Raw genomic sequence first — 16333 nt, forward strand, 5'->3', positions numbered from 1 at the left:
TTTTATTGCATGTATACTAGGATAAAAATCATCTGAAAGTGTCATGTAAGAAGTCAAAAGCTTACAAGCATATTAACAACTTATGTTAATTTCCCAGATGAAAGAGAAGTACAGAAATGGTGCTCATTAGACTTGATATTGTAGAACTATAACAGTATGAAATATGTAATGTTTTAGACATATATTTTACAAAACATAAATATCACAGTACAGTGTATTAGGCATCTATAAGCCACTGGTTAGTAAGGATCTTTCCTCTTCAACTTTGGTACTTTTTAAAAATGAATTTAACATACATTTTCTGTATTATAATTATTTAGCCCATTCCATTTTTAGAAAGTTCAAATTATCAAGAAGATTCTCTGCTTTCCCCCAATACATCCAGATTAAAGTTGCTTCTTTATTAATCATTTACAATGTGCCAGGCACTATGCAAAGGGCAGGAGATATCAAAAGAAAGACAAAACCAAAACAAATCCAAGTCCTTGTTCTCAAGGATCTTCTAATTGAAGCTCAGTCACGTACATTGCGTTACCCTGTAGGTTTATACTCCTTCAAACCTTCTCTGTTATTTCCATCATAGGAATCATTTATGTAGGAAGAGATACATTGACCTAGACTAGGGGTTCTTAAATGTATAAAATACATAGGATCACTAAGGAAACCAATTATATTGAAAATATAGTTAATAAATATTTTTAAACCAAGTTCATGGACCCCAGTTTAAGAACTGATTTGAACACTGGAGTCACTGGGTAAAATATACCCTTTACTTAGTTTCCTCAAGGCAACTTTGACTTCCTTGTTTCTCAGGCTGTAGATGATAGGATTTAACATGGGGGTAACAATACAGAAGAGGACAGAGACCAGGATGTCCACATCTAGGGAGTAGCCTGAGCTGGGCCGGTCATAGTTGAAGTTGGCAGTTCCAAAGAAGATGACCACCACAGTGAGGTGAGAAGCACAGGTGGAGAAGGCTTTTTGTTGCCCTTGAGCAGACTGGATCTTCAAGATGGCAGAGATAATGAGCATATAGGACACAGCAGTGAAGAGGCAGGGGCTCACACCAAAGGTGGCACTGGACACATAGAGTGTGAACTCATTGAATGAAGTATCTGAGCAAGAAAGCTTCAGGAGTAAGGGAATATCACAGAGAAAATGGCTGATCTGGTTAGGACCACACAAAGTGAGAGTTGCTGTGAGCCCTGTGTGTGTCAGAGAATTCACTACTCCACACAACCAGGACCCAGCTGCTAAGTAGGCACAGACCCTCTTGCTCATGAGAACTGGGTAACGTAATGGATAGCAAATGGCTATAAATCTGTCATAAGCCATAGCAGCCAACAGGACACCCTCAGAACCTGCAAAAGTAACAAGGAAGAAGATCTGGGACAGGCAGCCTTCATAGGTAATGGTCTTCTTCTCTCTGAAAAAGTTCACCAGCATGATGGGGACAGTGGTGGAGGTGTAGCAGATATCCAGGAAGGACAAGTTGCTGAGGAAATAATACATAGGAGTATGAAGAACAGGGTTGATTCTGATGGCTGTTAATATGAGAAGGTTCCCCAGAAGAGTTACCAGATATACAACCGAAAATATCAGGAAGAACAATCCCTGTAGTTCTGGATGGTTGGAAAACCCCAGGAAGATGAATTCAGTGACAACTGTTTGGTTTCCCCTTTCTTTAATGTCCTTCATAGCTGGAATGAAAATAGAAGATATCATTGTTTGGGGGAGGAGAGAGTTAACCCTTTCCTCTATCTTACCTCCCCTTTACTACACTATTGGCTACAGGAATCAATGGGAAGTACTTAACCCAGAACAGAGAGAGCACAGGAAGGACAAAGACGGACAAACACATACTCATATGAATGGCTGTTGTCCTTGGGACCAAAATGACATCACTATTTTAGAATCAATGTGTGTCTGACTGTTGCTGATCAGACCAACACGAGCTCGGAATGCTCTACCACAGGTTGAGTGCAGATAATATGTGTGAACATTCGGGGTGGATTCTCTAAATTTGCACATCTCACATTTCTTTTGAGCTGCTGCAATTCTGCCTTGCTTACAGAGTACAGTGCCTTCCATGATGAAGACACCCCAAGAGCAGTCCCATGTCACACAATGGATTCCAAAGTTCTTCAGAGAGACCTTGAGAGCAGGAGACTCATATGAATACCACAGGACAGCCACCCAAGGGAGGAACCTTGGCTTGAACTGGAATCCTCAACTCATAGATTTGGAGTTTTCTCTCCCTCAGCTGCTTCACTGATCCCTCTGTCCTGAGCTCAGTGATGGACTAACTACTATTTTATAAAAGACTCTGTGGGTCTGACATTCATTCATTCAGTCAATAAACACTTATTAAGTGCCTACTATGTGCAAGGCACTGTGCTAAGAACTGAGGATATAAATACTAAAAAAAGATAGTCCAATCATCCTGCTTTTTCTGTTGACTCCTTTCTGTGACCCCAAAGTCACACAGCTGAGCTCAAATTTGAGGTAAAGTCAAGTCTACTTGACTCTGGGCCAAGCACTATCCCCATTAGGCCACCTAGTTGCCTCAGGCAAGTCACAGTCTCCCAGGTGTGTAATAGTGGGGCTTCTTTTTGTGTATGGATTATGCATAGATGTCCCATTTAACTCAAATTCTGCAATTCTGCCTCCTCTTCACTAAGACTGAGGACATCAGATACAGCTTTCAGACAACTATACTCTCCCTTTCCTTAACAGTTCTCAGCATCCCCCCTCATTTTTTTCTATATCCCTCTTCTCTTAGAATAAGAGGCATCCCCTCTCCTAACAAAGTCTAAGTCTTCTCCCTGGGCCTTTTAACCTATTATCTACCCTCTCCTTCAGGACCTTACTACAGTGACAATTCTGTCTTTCGCACCATCAATCTTTCCTTTCCCTCTGTGTACAGACATGCTCAGGTCTTCCCAATTCTAAAACTTAAAAACAAGCAACCAAAAAACAAGTTACCTTAATCTTATCAAGCTGCCATCCTGAAACTTTTCTCTTCTTATTGCTAAACTTCTCCTTCAGATGCCTCCACTTCCTCCCAAAACCATCCACTCCTCAGCCCCTAGTATTGGGCTTCCATCCCCATCTCTCTGTTGAGACCATCCCCTCAAGGATCATCAGTGACTCTTCAGATTGGCTGACCTTTTTTTCAGTCCTCATCCTCTTTGAATTCTCCACTGCGTTTAATTCATTCCTTCCTATTGGAATATTGTATATACTTCTTGTATATACTTGCATATTCACTATGCCATTGGATATACTTCTTTGGCTTTATAGCCGAGGCAGCCAGGTGTCACAGTGGAGTGTGCCAGGCTTGGAGTCAGGAAGATCCAACTTCAAATCCAGCCTCAGACACTTACTAGCTGTGTGACCTAGGCAAGTTACTTATCCTTTGTTTGCCTCTGTTTCTCCTAATGTAAAATGAGGATAATAATAGCATTTACCTTGCAGGGTGGGTGTGAGGATGAAATGGGATAATAAATTTAAAGTGCTTAGCACAGTGCATAGCACATAGAAAGTGCTACATGAATGTTATTTATTATCCTTATTATTATTATTATTATCATCATCATTATCATGGCTTTCACATTTTTAAGTTCTCCTTCCTTACTCCTTCTCTCTCCTTTATAGATCTTTGAAGAAGTGTATTCCCAAAGGGTCTTCTCTTTGGGAGGAGGGCCACTTCTCTTCTCTGCCTCTTGAAAATATCATTCAATCCTCTGGATTCAACTATGCCTCTGCAAGTGACTCTGAAACCTTTATCTGCAAGGTAGTCTTAAACACAAAGAGCATGTTCACCAACACACATGGGGCTGGAACTTCTGGTTTAATGGAATTATTGGCTGAAGGGGTAGATTAAGGGGAACAGCAGCCAGTAGCTTTATTTGTGTAATCTTCTATTCTCTCCCAGACTCGTTGGGAAACAAATCCTGTCCTTTCCCCCCTGAAACATTTCCTAAATCTGTCCATCCCATTCTCCCTGCTTTCCTCACAGCTCCCACAGGCCCTTATCACCAAATACCTGTCTACAACCCTAAAGCAGGTCTTCCCTACTATGTTCTCTGCTCTGTCCAAAGCAGCCTTCATGCTGGGACAGCCTTGTCTTTCTAATGTATTGATCCAATGATAGCATTATTCTTGAGGCAAACAGGGTTAAGTGACTTGCCCAGGGTCACACAGCTAGTAAGTGTCTGAGGCCAGATTTAAACTCACTAAGATAAGTCTTCTTGATTTCGGGCCTGGCACTCGATCCACTATGCCAGGAGGACCAGTACCTCTTGTATAAGGGCTTGCTGACTCCTTCTCAGGGTTGCTCATCTATTTTTGGTGTCCATATGTCACCCAGTTCTCACCTGTGGCTGCAAGAAGCTTCAGCATTGGCAGCAGCCACTCCCAGGTAAATTCAGCTGACTGACTAAACTAGGTTGAAGGTAACCAACTGTTCTCGAACCCATTGGTGAGTTAGCCCTAGGGCATCTAGCCCTAGCATGTGAAGACTTCCCCTGGTGGAATGGGCAGATGAGAACAAGTTGTTCCAAAGCTGTGAAGGCAGCGGAAGCACGTGCTGTGGAAGGGTTAGTGCTTGGTCAGACATGGAAGACACCAAAGTCATCCACTGCATCCCGGGACATCTCCGGTCATCCTGACTTTTGTCTTGCCACTAGACGTCGATGACTCTGGAAGAGAGAGTGAAGCTGATGACTTTCTGCAACTTTGCCTCATTTAAATCCAATTCACGCGTAAGTCAAGATATCATTGGTCCTCTTCAAAAATGAAAAACAAACAACAACAGCCATTATTCTCCTCCACCATCTGCAATGGCTCCCTAGTATCTGCAGAGTAAAATTGGAAAAATTGCCTAACATTCAAGGCCCTTGACAAACTAGCAGCTCCTTATCTTTTCACCCTTGTCTCTCATGTTATTCTTTTCTACGGACTCTATGTTTTAAGCACACGTACTATCAGATGTCGGAACATGGGCTACACTTTCTCACATCCATAGCTTTGCTCACATTGTTACCTATGCTTAACCTATTCTTTTTGCCTATTATAACTTCCTATGCTTTAAAACCCAATTAAAATGCCACCTCCTCCATGAAGCCACCCTGACCCCCCAGTTGGTAGTGATTTACCCCTTTGGAGCTCACATAGCTACTTCTTTGGTGCTTTGATAATACAATTTATCTGTTACTATATATTAAGTTACCTATTGATGTGCCATATCCCTCTATTAAATTATCACCTTCAAGTGGACTAGGACCAGTGTATTAACTAAGCTTTGCACATCCCTGGCTCTGCTCACCTACTACAATGCTTTGCATACATTATGTGCTTATAATATCTGTTGATCTGTTGAGTTGAATTGAAAAGTGGGGCACCCTCAGCTACTAGGGCAAGAAAACACTCCTCCCACAGAGACAAAAGAAAAATTCTCCTTTCTTGATATCAGTATGTGGAAGATACTTCTGTCAGAGCAGCCTGTGCCATGAAATTTAGAAAAAATAGCCTCATTGTGCAACTCTGAAGGGCTAACTTAGAGGAAATGTCTTGTGAAAGCAAGATACGCAAAGGCTGAGCCTGAGGGTGATTCATCTTACCAAAGAACCCAGTAAAGGCTGAAGTTGTTAACATCTTACCAAAGGGTGAGGATGACTGAGTTTGTATATGGCTAAAATGATGATTTTTTTTTTCAATTAAATTGCCCAGATGTTTTTACCTTACATAAGCTCTGCTGAGAATAAATTTGATGGGCCTCATTACTCCTGAGTTTCATCTGTGATGAGACCATTCTTTTCCCTATGGATTCTCTTGGATAAAGAATTAAATTATTTTAGGAAACACAGAAAAAATTGAGATGTTTCATGTTAATTAAAGAAATATGACTTACCTCTTGCTTTGGAATTTTCTTCTTTTAAAAAAATGGTGGATAAAACTAGGTGTAAAGCACCAAGGAGAGGTTGTGCTTTCTTGAATGGGAGGAAAATGAATTTCATGAGCAAAAAGCCAAAAAGCTCCTTCTTTAGCCTTGAGAAGAGAGGTGGAATCACCTCTGGCAGTGAGCTGCTGCCCAGGTGCCTGCAATGAGAAGAAGACTTGGGCTTTTCAGGTCCTCCTCTGCTGGCTGCTCTACCTTCTTGCCTTGCCTCAGGGGTTACTCCTGTGTGAGATCAGGGACATCAGCTTGAAGAGTTCAAGTTATAAACCAAGTTATTTCCTGTTAACCTGGTCAATCCCTAGAGGCCAGAGCAGGTTTTAGTCCCTGAGGTTATTCTCTTGAGTCTCTAGACTAGCTCCTCTTTAGTGCCTCAAGCAACGAGGCTTTCCTTTCCCCAGAGACAGAGGCTCATAGAATGTTTTAATGCAAAGGGACCCTGAGAATCATCTCTTTGGAGCCTTTTCAGCATTACTTTTTTGTCAACATTTCTGAGCTTCACTTACTGTACAGTTTTGGCATTTTTTTCCTGGGGTCTAGGTTTTGTTTAGGGAAGACTAGTATCTCTGGTGTGAGGGCTGCTTTCCACCTTTGGCGTCCACCTGATACACCCAACTCTCACCTGTGGCTTCATGCCATACTGCATGCACAGTAGCCACACCCTAGCAAACCCTTTCAGCAGACAGGCTAAATCAAGTTGAGACCTATCACTCAAGATCTCTGGTGAGTGAAGCATGTGAAGTCTTCCCCTGGTGGAATGGGCAAATGAGAACAAGGTGTTCCAATAGCCAGGAAGGAAGTGGAAGCAGGAGCCGTGGAACACTGAGAGCTTGCTTAGACGTCGAAAAGGCCAAGGTCATCCTCTGCATCCCAAGCCATCACCAGTTGTCTTGACTTTGTCTTATCATTGGACTTTGATGACTCTGGAAGAGAGAGGGAGGCTGATAACTTTGCCCAACTTTGCCTCACTCAAATCCAATTTATACTTGAGTCAAAAGACATCACCCAGGCCATTTTACCATTTTTACCTATCTCAACGTCTTGTGACGGGCAAGTGATGAAGCAACGAGTGTGGATACAATGGGAATTGTAGTCACAATCCTACACACAGGCGGCCCAGGCCATAGGGTCATCTTTTCATTTGAAGCACCAGTGGGATTCGGCAGCCCCCTGGGTGTCTAAGCAGCCTTTTAAGGACTACACTGCTCACCTCCTGGTGTGACAAAGTGGCTAGAAAGGCACCCTAAAAATTGTCTACGTCACCCAGCCTTGGCCTGCCTACCATGGCAGGTGGGGGTCACACCCAGCAATTGAAACACAAAAAAAGTACAAAACCTTTTATGAAGATGATTCCACTCATCATCAGTATGTGGAATGTGCACATACTTACAGACAACATGAAATCCAGTAGACCCGAAAGATGAACAGTTCATGTTGAGAGAGAACATAGTGGGTATTGCATCCCAATAGTAGCCCTGAGTGAAACAAGGCAGGCAAATGAAGGTCAGCTTTCTGAAATTGGATCTGTATACATGTTTTTCTGGAGTGGCCACAGTGAAGGGGAGCATGGTGAAGCTGGCATAGGTTTTGAAATCAAAACTAATCTAGTCAATAAGCTTGTATGCCTCCCCAAAGGAGTGAATGACAGGCTTATGGCAATGTGATTGCCACTTTTGGGAAAGCGCCACAACACATCTGAATGAAGCAGAATTGCAGCAGTTCAAAAGAAATGTGAGATGTTCAAATATAGAGACATCTCCACTCCAAATGTTCATGTGGATTCTTTGTGCTCAACATGTCATAGAGCCTTCCAATCTCGTATGGTCTAGTCAGCCACAGTTGGACACACTGTACCTTGACTCCAACATAGTGATGTCATTTTGGTCCTCTTCGAGAACAAAGGACAACCAACCCTCCACCCAATTCTGGTGTTTTAAATTTCAATTCAATAAAGATTTATTAAGTGCCTACCATTTATATCATACTGCACTAGGCACTTACAGAGGTCCCTGCCCTCATGGACCTTACAATCTAGTCTCTACATATGCGTATAGCACCTGGGGCTCTCCTTCACCTGTGAACTCCTATGACAGCTGCCCCCAGGTTGGAGGCATATCATGAGTATAGGTCAGCATTCACTGAAAATCAGAGTTCATGTCCTTTCTTGATGTGTTTCTTTTACCAGCCAATGAGAGGAAATACTATTCAAAGCAAAGGACATAAAATTCAACAGCACCGCAAAATAAGTGACCAAAGAGTCTCCCCAAACAAACCAGGGGACACTGGCCCATAGGTAACCAGATGACCTGTGGGAAAGAGGGCATATACAGGCATGTGAATGGAGGCGCATGTAGGTAAGGCACATGCATGGGCAGAGAAGACACAAGAGGAGCAGTCGTGGACGGAGCAGAGGTGGCAAGGACAAATGGTGCATCTGTGAAATGCCCCTGATATCTTTTGGTGATGTCTCTGGGAAGGCTGTGTTGTTCACTGAGCTGGGCAACTGAGTTGCTTGGTTTTAGGAGGCCTCTTCAGGCCCTCTGCTGTTCTCTGTTATTCCTAAGCCCTATTGGAGGGGCTATGCTATGTCTTCCTACTTACAGAAAGTTATTTCTTAGAGCCCTATCCCCATAGGCTATTTATTTAGACCTCTGCAACCAAGGAGCCAGCAGACACCCTCAGGCTTAGATTGCTGGTCTTTTAACTTCATTGTTTCTGCCTCAGGCTGCTTCTCGGTGGGTTCAGTCTACTTTCTGACTTGGAATGAGAAAGGGCCTTTCAACTTCTTTTCATTTTCATGATGGCAATTATTCTCCATGCATATCACGTGAGGGCAAGATTGAAAAGGGCCTGGGTGGAGCTGCCTTTGCCTTCTGTCTCCCCTCCCCATCACCTCCCATACACACCCTGAGTAACCAACTCACCGTACTCTTTACACACAGATGAATATATACAGAACAACAAATGTTAAGCATATCAGAGAGGTGTAAAACAAAATGCTATTTGAGGTCTGAAGAGAAAGGGTGATCAGTTACTAGGGAGATGAGAGAAGGCTTCCCAGGCTTCCCAGAGGAGGTAGCATTTGAATTGAGTTTAAAGGATGGGTAAAAATTGAAATAGGCAAAGAGGTGGAGCAAAAGACAATCCTGCCATGGGGGACAATGACAGCAAATTTTGAGTGGGAAGAGCTAGGCAGCACATTCAGAATAGATCTATCAATAGAAATGATCATAATAGCTAACATATAACACTTTACAAGTTTGCAAAGTGCTATATAAATATCTCATTTTATCCTCAGAACAAGCCTGAGAAGTAAGTGTTATTACTATCCCTATTTTATAGATGAAAAGATTGAGGCAGACAAATGTTAAATGACTTGCTTGATCTTATGCCTTATTGAACAGGCTGTGCTACCTCTTCTCTGCAGGAAGTCTGGATTTGAACTCGGGTCTTCCTAACTCCAGGTCCAATGCTTTGTCTACTGGGCCACCTCCCTCCCTCAATGCTAATAATAAATGCGTGGAAGAGAGTCCAATGGGGGCAGGAGGGGAATAACTTTAGTCCCTTTTGTCAGAGAAATTTCTTGGAATTGCACAGAACAGTGAAGAATGGTTGGGAGGCACCGAGTTGTATATTAGCAACAAGTCTATTTCATACATAGAGAGAGCCGAGAGACTGAATTTCTCTTGGATTAAAGAGAATATGAGCTTTCTTTCAATAGAAAATGTTATAGTCGTGCAAAATGAAAACTAGTGGTTAAAAATAGCTATACATCAGTAAAGCTGGCTAGGTAAGAGCTTGTTGGCCAAGCAGTTCATGTAGGTCTTCAGAGGCTTCCTAGAAATTTTTGTGACAGGCTCTGGGTATCCCCTTTAGTTTCATTTGTGAAGTCAAGAGCAGGACAACTTTTAACTCTGCCATTCCCTCTGAAGATTTTTTTCTTTCCTTCTCACTTTTGGTTACCTATAAAATTGCAATTGCTTAATCTCTGTTGCTTTTCATTTCATTTTTTGAAAATCATTCATTCTTTGAACCATTATTCTAGTTTTAAGGTATCTTAGTCAAGTATAATATAGGACAGAATATAGCCCCATATAATAACATACAATCCCTATAAAGAAAAGGAGTCACTAAACTCAGACAGAGGAATTTGCCCAGCTTCTAAGATTTGGGAATCAGGAGATAGTCTCAAAGGAGGGAATCCACTCAGTAGTTTAGAATTTTGGACTTCTCAAATTCTTCTAGGTCTTTCTTCATAGAATGAGCACAGCCCTCTGTTTCCTCACTGCATGAAGATGTAGATGAAATATTCAGAGCAGAATGGGTCACATCACCCCGCCCCCCAGAGGCTAGCAGAGTATACAAGGCCATGGGATTTTCAAGGGCAATTTGTCATGGAGCCAGGATGGCTAAGGAGATGTCATGGAATTCTCTGTTGGGATCATTAAAGGATTTTTCAAAAGATTTTCTTGGGGAGTTATCTGCATGGTCTTTGCAACCCCACATGGGGCAAAAGTAATTTACATGCCTTCTTGGAAATGATATCAAGCTATGATAATCCTTTGAGGGAGAAGACATCCCTTTTGTTGTAGATGTGTCCCCAATTTTTCTTCTGCACACAGACCCTGAGAACTATAACCCCATTATAACAAATGCTCTACTATTTGGGGGTATTTCCCCCACATATTAAAATCCTGTTTCCTTTTAAAGTGCTTCAGAAACTAGCCACTCCTGTCTTTCCAATCTTCTTACACTTTAATCCTCTCTACATACACTAGGAGCCTGTCACATTGGCCTTGATGCTGTTTCTCCCATAGGATCCTCCACCTCCTGTCTCCATGACTTTTCAATGGCTGCTCCTCCATGCCTTCATCTCCACCCCCTACCTAGCTCCCCTGACTTCCTTCAAGACTCATCTCAAATCTCACCTTCTGCAAGAGGTAGATGGGTGTTAGTTTCCTAGGCAGAAGCAGATACTTAGAGATTAAGATATCTGATGGAACCTTTACAACAAAGTCACAACTCCAGTCAGGACCTTCCTGATAGGAAGAAGGGGCTTCCTCTCCCTTGCCTGTGCCAAGGGAGAGCTCACAGTAGTCTCTTAGGGAGGTAGACAGGTATGAGACGTCATTCAGGAGTGTTAACCCTGAAAAAGCTAAAGATGTTGACTCAGGACAGTTTTGAGGGATATAAGCATTAAAGTTCCAGGAGATGTTTTCTTGAATGCAATGCTACCCAAGAGAGAGCTTCAGGTCAACTAAGTCCTATTTTTGCATGCACCTCGACCAATCTATCCATTCATCTATCTGTCTATCTATTGAAATGGCAGAAGACAAGAGAAGGGCAACAAATAATTCATTTATCAGAGAACCATGGAAGAGATGTAAGAAACCCTTTGTATCACCAGGTTAAAGTGAACGCATAACCGACATCATAGTCATAATACCTGTCAGCATAGATTGTGACATATTGACTAGGGTACAGGCACAGTGAGCACAAAAATTCTAGCAATGAGAATGCAGTAGGAGTCAGACGGTACATAGGGAATGTAAGAATAGGTAATGATCAGGGTCCCAAATGGGTCATGATTGAAAGACCTGTTAATAAAAACAATACTAATAAAGGACAGGGTTAACAAGGGGAATATCTGTAAAATAGGGCTATTGATATCTATAATATTTGTCTCTCTGAGTTGTTATAAAACTCAAATGACATAAGCAAAGTGTTTTGCCAATCTCAAAGTACTATATTAATGTTATAATTATTGGTGAAAAATCATTCTCTATTGTATTCCTTCTCAGATGAAATATTGTTAATTTTGCTTCATTGTTTTGCTTTGTTAAAAGAGACCTTTTACAAACTAGGAATAATCCGTAAATGTTTTTATAATGTGAAAAGATAATATCAATTAAACTTTTTTAAAAAGAAGAAAGATAATTTTGATCTTGTTTAATGAAGTTCAAGTCCTGGGTAGAGGTTTTTTGGCTTATGTTTAACAACCAGCTCTCCAGGGGGAAAAATGTGTATAGATATATTTCTAAAATTTAATCTGCATTATTAACATTTTCCCCATCACTTTATTAAACTTAGATAATCAACAAAACAATAAACCAAGCTCAGATTTGTAGCATTTGCCAATTTCTGAGATGTAAGTACTCATAGTGAAAATTTAACAATCAGGTCTCACAAGCTATTACAAGCTGGCCCCAGCACACTCCTGGTCCCAGGACAAGTCATTGCCCTGCTATTATTATTTTATATTAAAGTTCTGAGGATTATTGTACAGGTGGATAAAATAAATGCATTTTGTAGTTGAATAAAAGTATGCAGACTTAAGCTCATCTTCTGTAGGCCCACGAGAGCATTTTCCATATAATTCCGGTAGCAGATAGGATGATGAGGATGCTATGTACCTCATCCTATTCCCATATGAATTTGATTTATTCTAAACTTTGGTATTTTGAAAGCCTTCCCCTCCACACAGCTGAGAGATCATGAGTATTTGGTATGGAGACATCAATTTAAAATGTTCTTAAATTTTTATGGATCAGCATTATGACTGGGAAATTGTGGGCAACAGCTTGCTCTGTGATCAAATGGTCCAATTCTAGTACAGTTTATTGGTTGAGTTCTCCAGGGTATTTTGAGATCCCTATTTGTATGTGAGGATTTGTCATCTGTCAGTCCTTAAAAGATAGAAAGATTCTGATGTATAATTCTAGCTATCAGGCTATGTCTTGTTAGCTATTCTGTGTAGTTGTTCAGTCATTTTTCAGTCATGTCTGACTCTTTGTGACCCCATTTGGGGTTTTCTTGGCAGGGATACTGGGGTGGTTTGCCATTTCCTTCTTCAGCTTTTTTTTTCCAAATGAGGAAACTGAGGTACACAGGATGAAGTGACTTGCCCAGGGTCACACAGATAGTAAGTGTCTGAGGATGGATTTGAATTTATGAAGATGATTGCCTTCCTCAAGGCCCAGCACTCTATCCACTGTGCCACCCAGCTGCTCCTTAGATATTCTGTAGATGCTCATTTTTGTAGCCTACAGCAATGCATTGTGTAGTTTCTATTTCTTTGCATGATATTCATTTACCAAAAAGCCTGTGCTCCATAAGGATGACCCTTCTCTAATTTTGGGTGGCAATAACCTGATCCTAAATTGACATTGTAAACTCCTCAGTTTCCCCAAACAAATCCACGCCAGCCATTCGCTTTGTTTGAAGGACAAACAGCAACAACGGTAACTTCTCTGCCTAAATATTATTGGCTGAAATCCTGCAAATGTTGCCCATGGAGGGCAACTTTTGCTGTTGAAGTTTTTAGCTGCAAATTTGCCACTGAAATGCATTTTGATGATGCTAAACTACAATGTAGCAAAGAATTATAAACATTTCACGCATTTGTCAGTATAGTCAATAAGTCAGACTCAGTGGGAGATCTAGCAGCATCCCAGCCCCAGAGAAAGCCAGCCCTAGGGGCAGTGATGTTTATGTTTACTTGGAAAATAGTACAGAATTGAAAGAATAAATCAATTTTGTTTTGTGACAAGATTGCTCAACTGATGGATGAGGGGAATGTGGTAGATACCATTTATCTAGATTACAGCAAAGCTTTTGATAAAGTATCTCGTGGAGAAGATGGAAAGATATAGATGAGATAAATACAAGTGAACTTAACCTCAAAAGGCCAGGAAGAGAAAGTAAAGGGCCTTGAGTCCATGACATATGAGGATAGATGGGAAGAACTCAACATATTTAGCCGAAAGAAAAGAAGACTCAGGGAGGACATGACAGCTATCTTCAAATAGCTGTTGCAAGGAGGAGAAATTAGATTTCACCTCTTTAGGCCTCTATTTCCTTATCTGTAAAATGAAGAGTTTAGGTTATATGAACTCTAGCATCTCTTTCAGCTCTAAATCTATGATGGGTTTGGTTTTGGGCAATGTTCAGTTGAAGTGATGATGGGGCATTCAGAAGAATATGAATTTATGCCAAAGGGCAGACAAATGCCTTAAGCAGTTGGGTAGAACAGTGGAAAACAACACTATTAAAAAGTCTTAAGTGCCTGGGTTGACTGTACAAAATGGCCCCTGAACAAATAAGAATATGCAGCCATACATGATGGAGAGCTATGGATGATGGTAATTTTGGGAGCATTTCATAGGCTAATCTCTGATTATACTCTCATCAAGCAAACCTTTGAACCTACTTAGGGTTCTGAGGCAGTATCATTTTGGGGAACTGGAATATGGCCTGCTGGGCTGTAATGGTGCTGTGGCCAGACTAAGTCATTAAAGCAAATGCATTAATTGGCTTCAGTAGCCAAATCCTCCAGTTGCTTCCAGCATCCTCCAATGGTGCACAGTAGCTGGTTAGCATATGGCATTTGTACCAAAGTTTTGAGTTTGATCCTAACTGGCAACCATGTTAGTTTTACCACAGGAGAGGGAGAACAAAGTCTGTGGGAAATTGTCTAGGTAAGTCAATCTGGGTAACAGAAAACTTTAGACTATGTCCAAGGAGTAGGAGTAGAGATGGGAGTGAGGTCTTACCAGAGAAAGATAGCACATATACATTTATTAGGCCTGGTATCCTCAACTAGAGACCCCTACACTGAATAGGAAGCTTGGAGTTAGGAAAGTCAACTGTCAACATTTTTAAAGTACCTACTATGTGCTAAGGCACTGTGCTAAGTACTGGGCATACAAAGGCAAAAAAAAGAAAAAAAAAACCCCAGCAGACCCTGCTCTTAAACTAATAGGAGAGGCCATAAGAAAACAGCTATGTATAAACAAGATATAGACGGGAGAAAATGGATATAATAAACAGAGAGAAGGCACTTAGCATTAAGGGGGATTGGAAGAGGTTTCTTGCAGAAGGTGGGATTTTAACCTGAAATTGAAGGATGCCAGGGCAGCCAGGAGATGGAGATGAGTAGGAAGAGAATTCTAGGCATTGGCCAACAGCCAGTGAATTCTTAGAATTGGGAAATGGAGGGTCTTGTGAAAGGAATGACAAGGACACCAATGTATCTATCTATATTATGGAGTCCATGGGAGTGAGTAAGGTGTAAGAAGGCCAGAAAGGTAGAAAGGGACCAGGTTATGAAGGGCTTTCAAAGTCAGACGATTTTATATTTGATCCTGAAGGTAACGGGCAGCCACTAGAGTTGATTGAATAGGGGAACAGGAGGTGATAGTGATGTGACCAGATCTGAACTTTAGGCAGATCAATCTGATAGCTGAACGGAGGCTGGACTAGAGTGGGGAGAGGCTTGAGGCAGGGAGACTAACCAGCGGGCTATGGAAATAGTCCCAGCGTGAAGTGATGAAAACCTGCAATAGGGTGGTCGCAGTGTCAGAGAAGAGAAGGGGGCACATACAGAAGAACTGATCCAATTAAGTTAAAAAAAATTAAAAGGCCTAACACCTAAATATGCTCAATTATATTATTGACTTGAATTCAATCCTAATTTTTTCAGTGGTTTGTGAGTAGACATTTGGTTAGCTGCAGAAAGAAATACATCCAGGGGTTTTCTGGAACCAGCTCCAATCATCTGGTAAGCCAATTTTCAGCATGAGCATTTACAACTCAGAATCAGCAACCTACAAATCAAAGTCTGATGTACTGTTTTGTTGACCAAAGTTAAGAAAGTAGTGGAGAGAATGTTAATAATGCATATTAAACTTAAAAGTGTGTCCCAGGTACAATTTTTCCTCCAGACGACCGATTGTTAAATATTTACCTAGCACCATCCCCTCAATATACCTCTCGTATAGCTCTCACTCAAAACTCCAGATCTTAGAGCCTCATGGAACTTAAAGTATTTCAAATTCACTTGAGCCTCTGTAATGAAGTTAGCTGAGAAATAAATTTTAAAATAAATAAATAAATGTAAATTTAAACGGGAAAGTCAACAGCCTAAAGGTCTTAAGAGAGACAAGAATCATTTGCATTAAGAAAATGGGAAATGTTTTGTTGACTAACCTTAAGGGGTTTCCTTTCTCAAAGGCAATAACGAAATGAGAATAAATCAGTGTAATTGCTTTGACTGTGCAAACCCTTAGAGCATAGATGGGGGAAAAAATCTCTTCCTGTCTGATTTTAATAAAATAAATTCACTAAGTAAAGTGTCAAATTTGAACAAATTTTTAAACTGCATTTTCATTGTTCTACTTCAGTGATCTGTACCTTTCCCCATTTGTCAGGTATATGGTGACACTTCTATAACTTAAGACATTGGTTCTCAAACTTTTTGGTCTCTGGACCCCTTTATACTTTTTTTTGTTGTTTTTTAGGCAATTGGGGTTAAGTGACTTGCCTAGGGTCACACAACTAGTAAGTGTCAAGTGTTTGGTCTGAGGCCGCATTTGA

At 41.1% G+C, this 16333-nt stretch overlaps 1 protein-coding gene across 1 annotated transcript; it reads right to left on the reverse strand.

Annotated features, from left to right (window-relative positions):
• Positions 1-723: 723 nt before the first annotated feature.
• LOC114046381 (olfactory receptor 5V1-like) lies at positions 724-1698 on the reverse strand. Its single transcript, XM_027866688.1, has one exon. It carries the CDS (start codon positions 1696-1698, stop codon positions 724-726), a length of 975 nt encoding a protein of 324 aa, XP_027722489.1.
• Positions 1699-16333: the final 14635 nt, after the last annotated feature.

This window comes from Vombatus ursinus, unplaced genomic scaffold (genome assembly GCF_900497805.2).
Source record: "Vombatus ursinus unplaced genomic scaffold, bare-nosed wombat genome assembly UNPS02014782.1, whole genome shotgun sequence".
NCBI lineage: Eukaryota > Metazoa > Chordata > Mammalia > Diprotodontia > Vombatidae > Vombatus > Vombatus ursinus.

What these genes read in the sequence shown, in the direction of transcription:
- LOC114046381 (XM_027866688.1), bottom strand. Translation starts at nt 1,698, where the DNA reads ATGAAGGACATTAAAGAAAGGGGAAACCAAACAGTTGTCACTGAATTC.